The 12535-nt window shown below is 36.9% G+C and overlaps 1 protein-coding gene across 3 annotated transcripts in view; it reads left to right on the top strand.

The window, feature by feature from the left end:
• The window catches only part of LOC105218409 (uncharacterized), a 94511-nt gene that overhangs the window by 55438 nt on the left and 26538 nt on the right, over positions 1 to 12535 (top strand). For all 3 annotated transcript variants that reach the window (XM_054229201.1, XM_011193971.3, XM_054229200.1), the window contains one exon: positions 2189 to 2355. In XM_054229201.1, the coding sequence (XP_054085176.1) occupies positions 2189 to 2355 (167 nt within the window). The remainder of the gene's footprint in view (positions 1 to 2188; positions 2356 to 12535) is intronic.

Here is a 12535-nt window from a genome sequence, read left to right on the forward strand (position 1 = left end):
ATTTTTTAACTGCGAACGCGTAGAGAAATAAAACATGTCGTGTCACCTGGATTGCCAATGACAAATCAATTCTTTTTTATACGAGGATACTGGTTATTTATTTACTTATAAATTTACTTATTATTTACATAGAGTTAATTAATAATGAAACTGAATTAAGAACAAAGAAAGTATCAATTACAATAATAGCATATTCCGCATATTTAGGCAGAACGTTAAGTGTTCTGTTTTGTTTATACTTATTTTTATTATGCGTTTCAAATATTATTCGGATAAGAATTGATTATTCCATTCTGAACGGAAAAAGTTTATCGAATTCTTAAATAAGCAAAAAGTTTAATAAAGATTTTAATTTATGAGGCTGCATAATTACAAAGTGTAAATATTCAATTGTGCTTACACAGTTATGATAAAGTTGCTGTGGCTGTCGTTAACTTGCATGTCTAAATTCTAAAAAAGAGATTTTTTTGGTTAGCGAATATTATAGGAATTGGGACATATTATTTTAATTTTAAATTTTTTTATATATTTAAATTGTTTACATATCCAACGGAAAATATATTTTTCCAGATAAGACAATCTTTATGCTGGAATAAATTTGTACGTTGCTAGGAAACAAAATATCACTTACTAAGGTTTAAAATTTATTTTGACGGTTTGCAAAAAAGTTCCTATGATCATCTAGGCAAAACTATTTCAGCTGATCTGCTACCTCTATCGTAGTCAAAATCTAATTCATTACGTTATACATTTTGGGAAAAAAATTCTGAAACTTCTGATTAATTACTTCCAATATACCACGTATTTAAAGGCTGACCATTTTGAGCAGAAAAAAAACGGAAAATTCAAATTTTATAGAGAATGTTTATCATTAGAAAGAACATTATTTGGCATTGTCCGTTGAGTTCAATTTTCGATGACTCGTTCGAGCATTTCGACTGGTAACTGGCGAATGACACGCGCGATGTTTTGCTCCAAAACCTGAATCGAATTGGGATTGTCCGCTTTACATATCCCCATAGGAAAAAGTCTAACGGTGTGATAACCCACGATCTTGTTGTCCAATCGACCGGCCCAAAACGTGAAAATATCTACTCATCGAAGTGTTCTCTCAATAAATCCATTGAATGATGTGATGCGTTGGAAGTGGCACCGTATTGTTGAAACCAAATGTCGCCGTGATAAGGAGCTTCAATTATTAAATATTCGGTTATCATGGCGTGATAACTGTCGCCAATGACGGTTACGTTCTTACCGGCATAATTTTTGAAGAAATATGAACCGATGATTCCACAGGCCCGCAAACCCTTGTTTTTCTGGATGAAATGACAGCTCTTAAATCTCTTCAGGTTGCTCTTTGGCTCGAAATCGTCGGATCTTCTTGGAACTTTTCAAGAGTTCATAAAGCGAAGCGATGTCGCTTGGGAAGTTCGAGGGGCTTCAGTTCTTGCACAAGTTGTATTTTGTACGCTTTCAATTTAAAATCTCGACGTAAAATGCGCCAGATCGTTGCGTACGTCAGTCCGAGTTGCTGCGAACTAGTGATGAGCCATATTTCACTACTGGTGTTTTTTTTCACTCTGATTGAAAAATCGCATATAATAACTACTCGATCACAGTATCTGTAGAATTTCAGTTGTTTTGTTCGATCACACCAGTTCAATACTTTGAGTTCGATCACAGTACCTATAGCAATTCGGTGATTCTAATTCGATCATTGTAGCAAATGCAGTTCAGTAATTATAGTTCGATTACTGTAGCAATAGCAGTTCAGCTATTTTAGTTGGATCACATTAGCAATAGCTGCTCAGTGACTGATCAAACAGCAATTTTAGTTGCGATGTCAATAATCTTGGGTACGGTGATTACGAAAGCAGTTCAATTTTGGATATTTTTCAAATTATTATATATGAAAATGTGATAAAAAAATGTGGCGTACGTGGCGTGTTTTGTTACGATCACAATAGCAATCTGTCAAATAAAAGTACCTCTACTTTGACCAGCCGCTATAAGGAAAAATATATGATATTCAAAGCAAAGAATTACAATAAAACTGATCTTATATCCAACTATTAAAGTTTGATTACTACGAATATAAATAAAATTTAAAATGTTTTCGAATCAATTTATTATTTCCGATTTCACCTTATCACTAATATATATTTTTTCCTAATATATTATTTTCCAGATAACTATTGATGAAATACGCAATGCGAACATATTGGAAGATAAATCAGCTGACGAGGGATTAGCTATAAAACCATTGAACAACTATGCGTTAGACCCGAGACTTCTACTTTTTGGCTATACAACCGAAACTATAAACATGCTTCTTTTGCCTATGTTCAGTACCAGGTATATATAATATTACTAGCAGACCCGGCCACACGTTTTTGTGGCTAAGGTATACATTAAATTAGTAAATTTTTCAATACAGAGAAAAAATTCTAACGCATAAAGGCGAAAACGTTATTATTATAAATTTGAAAATGATTGATATATATTATTGTAGATCTTTATTAAGCGTAAATTATCATAATATGTAAAACTTTGATTTTTTAATCGTATATTGAAGTATATAACAAATTATTATATTTGAAAGTTGGCTCAAACTTACCTTCGATGACGATATTTATTACCTTCCTCACAGACATTCTTGTTATATTGCAAAGTTGAGGTTGATTTATGTTACACAGCATGATGACAACTCACACTACTTTTAATTGCAAGTGAGAGGGGATAGTCCAGGCAATTTTAAATAGTCTGTGGGATAATTGACTACGTCATCCTGCTTTGTAGCTGTGTCAACTCTCCTGGAACGAAATTCCAAATTGTTGCATTAAGATCAAAGATATATTTATTTTTTACCACCAATATAGGTCATTCAAGCAGTCATTTACGGTTATCATATTATGGTTTCATGTCAGGAAAAACACAATGAATAATCTTCTCTTTCGAGTCAATGAAGTGACAGAAATCTATTGGAAATGTTATTAATCCATCGAGGTGTCAACTGCGACCCTACCATTTCCAACTGCTTCTACAATCGCAATTTGATATTGTTGCAAAATCACTCGTATGCTAGTTGCTATTTGGCGATTCTTTATGTGTCGCCACAAATTAGATGATTTTAGACATGCGATTAGTTCGTCAGCAACAGTTGATCCAGGAATAATTGGAAGAGTCTTGCGTAAATCACCTGCCAACAGAATCATGGCTCTTCCGAAAACGTTTCGGTTGTCGCATAAATCTTTTGAAGTTCTGTGCAGTGCCTCCAGCTACTTCTTGAATATCTAGAAAATCTTTGCTATAGCGCTACTTTTGGCGATTTTACAGACTGGTGTTTCGTAGATTTACAATTTAGGAGTAATTTCAAGGTCGAATGTGCCTTTTGTTTGCCTACTAACAGGTGCCAAGTTGCCCCTATTCCCGTTAACCTTGGTGGTGAAAATGAGTGAAATTGGTTCATGAATTACAACAGCCCTCATATACTATATTTGATGATTTTCTATTGGACTTTATGGGTCAACTTGTGTGTAATCTTGATAAAATTGCATAAATAAATTGCGAGAGTATAAAATGTTCGGTTGTCTTTCCCTGCTTGTTACAAATTGTACGCATATGTATGATTGTATTCTTGCTCATTATTGGTTGGTGACATATTCACATGTGTACGCATATGTATGATTGTATGCTTGCGCATTATTACAACGGATAAAACGTCTTCTGAGTGGTGATTAATGAATAAATTTCAAGGTTTTATACAAATAATTATATATAATAATGCAGTCAATAAGTACAGTAGGGCAATTCACAATCTGGTGCAAATGGTCTTGCATATTTGCAATTGCAAATTCGCTGTATAATTTGTTAGTGTAAAAGAACAATATGCCTCGCTCATTTGCAATTGCAAATATGCAGGACCATTTGCACCAGAATGTGAATTGCCCTAGTATATATATAATAAATACAGTACGCATATGTATGTTTGTATGCTTGCGCATTATTTTTCTTTCGTTTCTGTTTCATTTCTGCGAATTCTCAACTATTTTGTGTGACTTTTGGTTGAAATACTCTGCTTATTTACTAATTAATTCGTGTTCTATATAGTATTGACATACTATTTGTAGTATTAGTACAATAGTGATTCAAATGATTCAAACCGTTGTCAGCAGGTTCGTATAGCGAACAACCGGTACTCCTTGCGAGAGATTTCAATGTAAATTTCTCATTGCCAAAAGCTGAACCATTACTGGCATTCCTCAGAGGGAAATTTTCATTAGAAATGGTCAATGGAAGAAATGATCCTACGACAAAAGGAGGTACGACCATTGATGCGGTATTCGCGAGAAATATAGATAAAATTGATGTAAGACATTTCATATCGTATTTTAGTTATCATAATCCAATTGTAAATATTATAGATATCAATCCATCAGACCCCCGAAATGATAATTGATTTGGACTTTGCTTTATAAAATGTGCATAATAAGTTTATAAAATGTGAATTTAAGAAAGTGTTATCATTTTGTATGAAAGAAAACTAGCGAGAGGGAAAGGAGAAACCTTTTTTTTATTTGTTGTCAATTCAAATAGAATTCGCTTATTATTAGCTTTCTGGCAATTATCAAATTAGCGAAATGGGTTCAGTTGTTCTCGAGTTATGCGCTTAGCAACACATTTAGCGATTAATTTTTATATTATAGATATCCTATTGGAATTGTTTTAATAGAAATTGATTGCAAAATGGGTGTGTAAGTACAAAAATGAACATATATACATACCTTGAAAGTCGGATTAAAATCTCGTTCTTCGATCATGTCTGCCCCAAATGATGTCATTTGAAAACAACCGTTGTATTTTTGAGTGTTTGCTAGAAAGGTCTTGATTCTGATGTTTCGCCATGAAGCAGTGAATGCAATGGCTGGGGTGGCGATGCTAAGAAGGGCAATTTCACTTTCCAATTGAAGCAGCATAATGCTGGAGTTTCACCGGAAAACTTCAATGCATCACAATACTCGCAAGCAACATTCATTGTCCCAATGCAAACGCTCCTATGCAAACTGTAATCAATACTGCAACTGTATCAAAACGTTTTTCAATTGAAATCACTATTGGAACATTTTTTTCTTGAGCTTCGAAAATAATCTGTTTGTTGATTTCTGATGTTTGCTCGACGATTTCGCATAGCTAACCTGTCTCTCTTAGCTCTTGTGACTGAGAAGCCCGAAGTCGACCCATACTAACGCGGCGTTCTTCACGTGCAATTTCATTTTCTTGTTGAGTCCTTTCAGTAAGAATGCATCTAATCCTAGTTGCATTACGGCTTGTTCTTGTTAGGTTTGTCCGTTTTGGTCGCGACATGGAATTTTTTCACAATAAATATAGCAAAATCGGCACAATAAGAAAAGCGCAACACGGAGAAAACGTAAAAAGCGGTTAAGTTAAAATTCAATTATAAATTGGAACGTAATGACCGTAAAAATTTGTCAATGTGTTTCAAAAGCGTGTAATTGCGAAGGAATGGAAAAATTGAAAAAAAATTTATGTGTTTTTTTTCATCAAATTGATGTGACTGATATCTTTTACGTTTTTCAGTTTTGTTTTATTCTTTATGAAAAGAAAGCCTACTTAGATGTTTTGAACAATAAATTTGTGTTTTATATGGAATGTCAATTACGTTTCTTATTCCACATTTTATTCACGTTCTCGTGACGAAAATGGAATAAAAAGTATCCTATTTCCTGCCCCCGGCTCTAAGCTACCTCCAAACCAAATTTATGCCAAGTCGGTTAAGCCATTCTTTGGTTATAAATAGTTGAACTAACACGACTTTCTTTTATATATAAAGATTGTAGAACATACTTTTGTTCTATCTAGTTTCCGCATTACAAACTTACATTCAAATCTTTCCTCTATAGTAGTACAAATAATAAATCTGGAACATCATTAAAGCGTAATTGCGTGAAATTTTCGTTATAAAAAGAAAGTTTTGTGAAAAAAAACAACAGCCCGTGAAAGATATATTAATATAAAGCTATGAAAAAAGGAAAAACTTTCCGCGAAATTGGTCAAATAGAATAATTCTAAGGAAAATGCTTCAGATATTGCGAAAAATGTTAAATTAAGGTTTCAAGAAACCATTTGCAATGACACCGTGTGCAAAATCTTAAAAAAAGCTGATTATCGGGCGTAAGAAGCCATTCATAGAGCGGCCATTTTTAACAATGTTGCCAAAGAAAGTGGCAAAAACTCTCTTAAAATTTTGGAATCGGAGTTAGAAACGGAGATAGCTCTCGATAGCTCTTTAATCCCGATTAAAGTAGTTTTCCGGATTAACGCCGCCTTCTGTCAGGGGTATTATATATATCACAAGTAAGGAAGGGCTAAGTTCGGGTGTAACCGAACATTTTATACTCACGCAATTTATTTATTTAACTTTATTTATATTATATAATACACAATTTGACCCACATATTCATCATCTATATTGTATAAAGTCCATTGAAAGTTGGAAACCATAATATTAGGTTAGAAGCACCGAGGTCCTCGTGTTCGATATATGGGGCCTTAAAACCTATGGGCCGATTTCGGCGATTTTTAGAATGGGGCTGCCACACTATTAACATAGTATTTGTGTAAAGTTCTGCATCGATATCTTCACTAGTGTTTACTTTATATATATAAGTGGCTAAAAAAACGACTGCAGAAAGTTTGGTTTGTATAGCTCTATTGGTTTGCGAGATATGTACAAAAAACTTAGTAGGGGGCGGGGCCACGCCCACTTCCCCAAAAAAATTGCATCCAAATATGCCCCTTCATAGTGCGAAATTTTATTTCCATAGCTTTATTTATGGCTTAGTTATGGCACTTTATGTGTTTTCGGTTTTCGCCATTTTGTGGGCGTGGCAGTGGTCCGAAAGCATCATTTTCGAAAGCAACCTTCCTATGGTGCCAAGAAATAAGTGTGCCAAGTTTCATCAAGATATCTTAATTTTTACTCAAGTTACAGCTTGCACAGACGGACGGACGGACGGACGTACGGACAGACAGACATTCGGATTTGAACTCCACTCTTCACCCTGATCACTTTGGTATATATAACCCTATATCTAACTCGTTTAGTTTTGGGTGTTACAAACAACCGTTATGTGAACAAAACTATAATACTCTCTTTAGCAACATTTGTTGCGAGAGTATAAAAATGATCAGGATGACAAGACAAATAGAAATCCGGATGTCTGCCTGTCCGTGCAACGGATTACTTGGTTAAAAATTATGCTATCTTGAAAAAACACTCATTGGTACACATGTTTCTTTTAACTGTGGGAGGGTTGCTATTAAAAAATGGATGAAATCGGACCATTGCCACAAATAACCGAGAACCGAAAACTTATAAATTGTCATTACTATGCCATAAATAAAGTTATGAAAGTTGTATTTGGTACAGAGTATCATACTAGAGTGAAACTACTCGACCGATTTAAATGAAATTCGGTACATAATATTTTTGACGACATCCTGATATTACCTATGGTAAATGGACGGAATCGGTTCACCACCACACCTACTTCGCATATAATACAATTTTGAATTCCATATGATTCGTTAACTTTATAATATATGTGTACATCAGCAACCAATGAAGATAGCGGAATAAAACTTTACACAAATACTGTATTTGAGCTGTGGCATCACTTGTGGAAAAATTGTCGAAATCGAACTACCAATTTTCTAAGCCCCGGATATCGAACATGAAGAACTCAGTGCCTAAGGTTAATTTTTCACCGAATAGTGTTTCTCTGTACCAAAAATAGTTAAAATAGCTTCATAACTTCTCCTAGCTCCCATATACATAATTACAGAGGTCCTCTTAAGTATACAGTGTACATACGGTAACGAGTTTCTCCATATTTGAAAACAAATTAATAGAAACGTAGTTTTGTTTTCAATTTGTTCAAACTAATTTATTAAGAGTTTTAACGTTTTATCTTTTAATATATTGGTTTGAACAAATGTGTGTGATTGGCGTTGCAACCGTTTAGCCGGTTATAGCCGAATCGACGATAGTGCGCCACTTCTCTATTTCCTTCGCAGTTCGGCGCCAGTTGGAGATCCCAAGTGTAACCAGGTCGCTCCCCACTTGGTCACTGCGGTATTCGCTGAGGACCATAAATCTTGCGCAATATTTTCCTCTCGAAAACTCCTATTGTCGTCTCATCTGATGTTGACATCGTACAGGCTTCTGCACCATAAAGCAGCACGGGAATGATAAGCGACTTGTAGAGTTTGATTTTGGTTCGTCGAGAGAGGACTTTACTTTTCAATTGTCTACTCAGTCTAAAGTAGTACCTACTGTGATTCTGCGCTGGATTTCGAGGCTGACATTGTTTGTGTTGTTGATGCTGGTTCCCAGGTATACGAAATTCTCTACGACTTCGAAGTTATGACTGTCAACAGTGATGTGGGAGCCAAGACGTCACACGATAGTTAGTCACCTTGTCTAAAACCTCGTTTGCTATCGAACGGCTCGGAGAGGTCCTTCCCAATCATGACGGAGCTTTTGGTGTTGCTCAACAATACAGCCGTATTAGTTTTGCGGGGATACCAAATCCAGATATTGCGGCATAAAGGCAGCTCCTTTTCGTGCTGTCGAAAGCAGCCTTAAATTTGACAAAAAGGTGGTGTGTGTCGATGGGCTTTTCAAAGGCATTCTCCAAGGTTTGGCGCATGGTGAATATCTGGTCAGTTGTGGATTTTCCAGGTCTAAAGCCTCGATAGAACCTTATAGACGATATTTAGGAGGCTTATCCCACCGTAATTGGCACAGATTTTAGGATCTCCCTTTTTATGGATATGCTTTGTTGTTCTTCAACAAGATAATTGCTATTCGAATTTCCTCATGGTCGGGTAATGGAACATCTGTTCCGTCGTCATCGATTGGGGAATCGGGTTCGCCATCTCCTGGTGTTGTACTTTCACTGCCATTCAGCAGGTCGGAGAAGTGTTCCCTCCATAATCCTAGTATGCCCTGAACATCGGTTACTAGATTACAGACCTTGGTCTCTACATGAGGATACTCCAGTCTTGAAACCTTCCTTAAGTCGCTTAATTTTTTCATAACATTTTCGAGTCTGCCAGCTTCTCAAGCTCTTCATGCTCATGCATTTTGGCCTCTTTCTTTTTTTGTCTGCAAATGCGTCCCACTTCCCTCTTCAGCTCTCGGTATCTATCCCATCCCGCACGTGTTGTGGTCGTTTGCAACGTTGCGAGGTAGGCAGTCTGTTTTCTCTCCGCTGCGAGACGGCATTCCTCATCGTACCAGCTGTTTATTTACCTTTCCGAAAGCCAATTGTTTCGGTTGCAGTGGTACGCAGTGAGTTTGAGATGCCGTCCCACAGTTCCCTTATACCGAGATGCTGATGAGTGCTCTCAGAGAGCAGGAGTGCAAGTCGAGTAGAGTATTTCGTGGCTGTTGTGTTTGCAGCTTTTCGACGTCGAACCTTCCTTGTGTTTGTTGACTATTAGTAGTAAAGATATTAAAAGTCTGATCAGGAACGCAAGGCTCAAAAAAGCTCCTAGGTTTGATTTAATAGCCGGAGAGATATTACGCAATCTACCAAAGAATTTTATAAAAAAAATTGTAAACAGCGCATTCTACTTAAGATACGTTCCATCGCTTTGGAAAGTATCTGAAGTTATTATGATACCTAAGCCGGGTACACCACTGCATGATGTCACATCTTATAGGCCAATATCGCTGCTGCCAGCTCTATCGAAAGTTTTCGAGAATGTTCTCATATAGAGGCTCAAATCAATAAAAGATCGAAAACACCTTATACCAGTACATCAGTTCGGCTTTCGTGATCACCATTCAACAATAACTACATGGGTTTTCAAATGGCATTAAATTAAACGATTCCAAATCAATATATCATACCATTCCATTTATATAAATGGTACTCCTATACTGCATCAGAGAATGCTAAGTACCTAGGAATCACCCTAGTAGGCAATTGAAAAGTAAAGTTATCTCTCGACGAACCAAAATCTAACTCTACAAGTCGTTCATCATTCCTGTCCTGGTTTATGGTGCAGAAGCTTGTCTACTCAGTCCAAAGTAGCACTTGTTGACAAGAGTGATTCTGCGCTGGATTTCGAGGCTGATATTCTTGGTGTTGCTAACGCTGAAAAAACAGAACAAACGGCCTTCTCTATTTAGTTCTGCAGCTCGTATTATTTTTTTCCAGCAATAGATTGAAGAAGTCGCGCAATAGTGAGTCGCTCTGTCTGAAGCCTCGTTTGGTATCGAACGGCTCGGAAAGTTCCTTCCCGATCTTGATAGAGCTGTTGGTGTTGCTCAACGTCAGTTTATATAGCCGAATTATTATTTTGCAGGGGTACCAAATTCAAACATCGCGGCATAGAGTCAACTTCTTTCTGAGCTATCGAAGACAGTTTTAAAATCGATGAAAAGGTGACGAGTATCGATTCTTCTCTCTCGGGTCTTTTCCAAGCTTTGGCGCATGGTGAATATCTGATTCATGGTGGTCCAATCAGTTCGTTGACGTTGGGCTTTAGTTTTTCACACAGTACGCTCGACAGATATTGAGGAGGCTTATTCCACGGTAATTGACGCAGATTGTGGGGTCTCCCTTTGTGTTGTTCCTCAAACGGGTAATTGCTATTCGAATTTCTTCATGATCCCTCCATAATCCCAGTATGCTCTGGACATCCGTAACCAGATTACCTTCTCTCGATATCTATCCCGCCCCGAATTTGTTATGGTTGATCGCAACGTTGCGAGGTAGGCAGTCTATTTTCTCTCCACTGCGGAACGACTATTCTCATCGTATCACCTGGTTTTTTGGCGTTTCCAAGATCAATTGCTTCGGTTTCATGAGTGCTCTCACAGAGCAGGAGTGCAAGTCAAGTAGAAAATTTCTTGGCTGTCTGTTGCGTTTACAACTTTTCGACGTCGAACCTTCCGTATGTTTGTTGGAGGGCGTTCTTTGCTGCACAGAGGCGAGTGCGTATCTTCGCTTCTCGGATCGTACGCACGTCTAAACCACAGGAGACATGTCTTCCGTCTATCACAACATGAGCGATTTGATTGCGCGTGTTTCGATCAGGGGACAGCCACGTTGCTTGATGAATTTTCTTGTGCAGGAATCTGGTACTACAGACAAACATATTTCGGGCCCCAACAAGGTCGATCAGCCTCAGGCCGTTTGACGATGTTTCGTCATGGAGGCCGAATTTTCTGACTGTTGTTCCAAAGACACCTTCTTTACCCACCCTAGCGTTGAAATCGCCAAGCACGATTTTGTAATGGGGCGTGGGCGAAAGTCAGCGAAATGTTGAAGAACCACGTTTTGATGCGGATTCTGGCTATACATTCATGACCGGGGGACTCGGCGACGGAGTCTCTCTTCCACCACAAATCCCACACCAAATTTGCGCTCCTTTATATGGCCGCTGTAGTAGATGTCACAAGGACCCACTTTCCTCCGCCCTTGTCCCGCCTATCACATTTCTTTGATGGCGTTGATGTCAGCCTTTAGCCGTATGAGAACATCAACCAGATGGACAGAGGCACCTTCCCAATTAAGGGTCCAGACATTCTAGGTGCATGCCTTTAAATCGTGATCGTTATAACGTTTGCAGGGGTCGTCATCAAAAGTGGGGTTTCTCATCCGAGGCTCTGTTTGGTTTTTCATTCGGGAGGTTTTTTCATGTGGTGGGTCTCAAACCCTACGCACAACAGCCAGAGTTGTCTTAATAAATTCAAAAACAACAGAAGATTGGTTTTCATTTTCAGCATTTCTCTGATTGAGATTAAATCTACGGAGTACACATCGTTGTATCGTTAGAGATATTTGCTTGCTAATTTAACTAATGTATGTTCATCTTCGTTAAATAATTTTATTATTTTAATGTTAGGCCTTTTAGCAACAAACAAAATACCAAATTCTTACCGTCGGGTTTGGGAAAAATCCGTCGTTTTTTGGAAATTTACATATGTCAAGTATAATAAAATCGTACATTACGTGTCGTATTTTTAAATCCAAGAAAGTTACATACATATATATTATAGATAAAACCACTAGTTTTTATTATTACGCAATTTAACAAAACAAGTATACATTTTTTTAATATGTATGAGTATATGAGTGTTTTTCTAGTATATTAATTTTGATTCTACATGCATTATTTTTAACGTTTTGAAATATTATGTCACTTTTTTCACCAGTTTCCTTTAACAGTAACCTTTAACTAGCAGACCCGGCTACACGTTTTTGTGGCTAACTTATACATTAAATTAGTAAGTTTTTCAATATTGTGAACAAATTCTTACTCATAAAAAGAAAAACGTATAAACGGTAAATTTGAAAATTATTAATGAAAATTAACATAGTTTGTTAAACTTTGTATTGTTTAATCTTATATGGAAGTATGTAACAAATGAGTAAATACAAAGTTGGCTTCAATGACCATATTGATTAGCTTCTTCACAGCCAGTCTTGTTCCATTG

This window comes from Zeugodacus cucurbitae, chromosome 4, assembly GCF_028554725.1.
Source record: "Zeugodacus cucurbitae isolate PBARC_wt_2022May chromosome 4, idZeuCucr1.2, whole genome shotgun sequence".
Lineage (NCBI taxonomy): Eukaryota > Metazoa > Arthropoda > Insecta > Diptera > Tephritidae > Zeugodacus > Zeugodacus cucurbitae.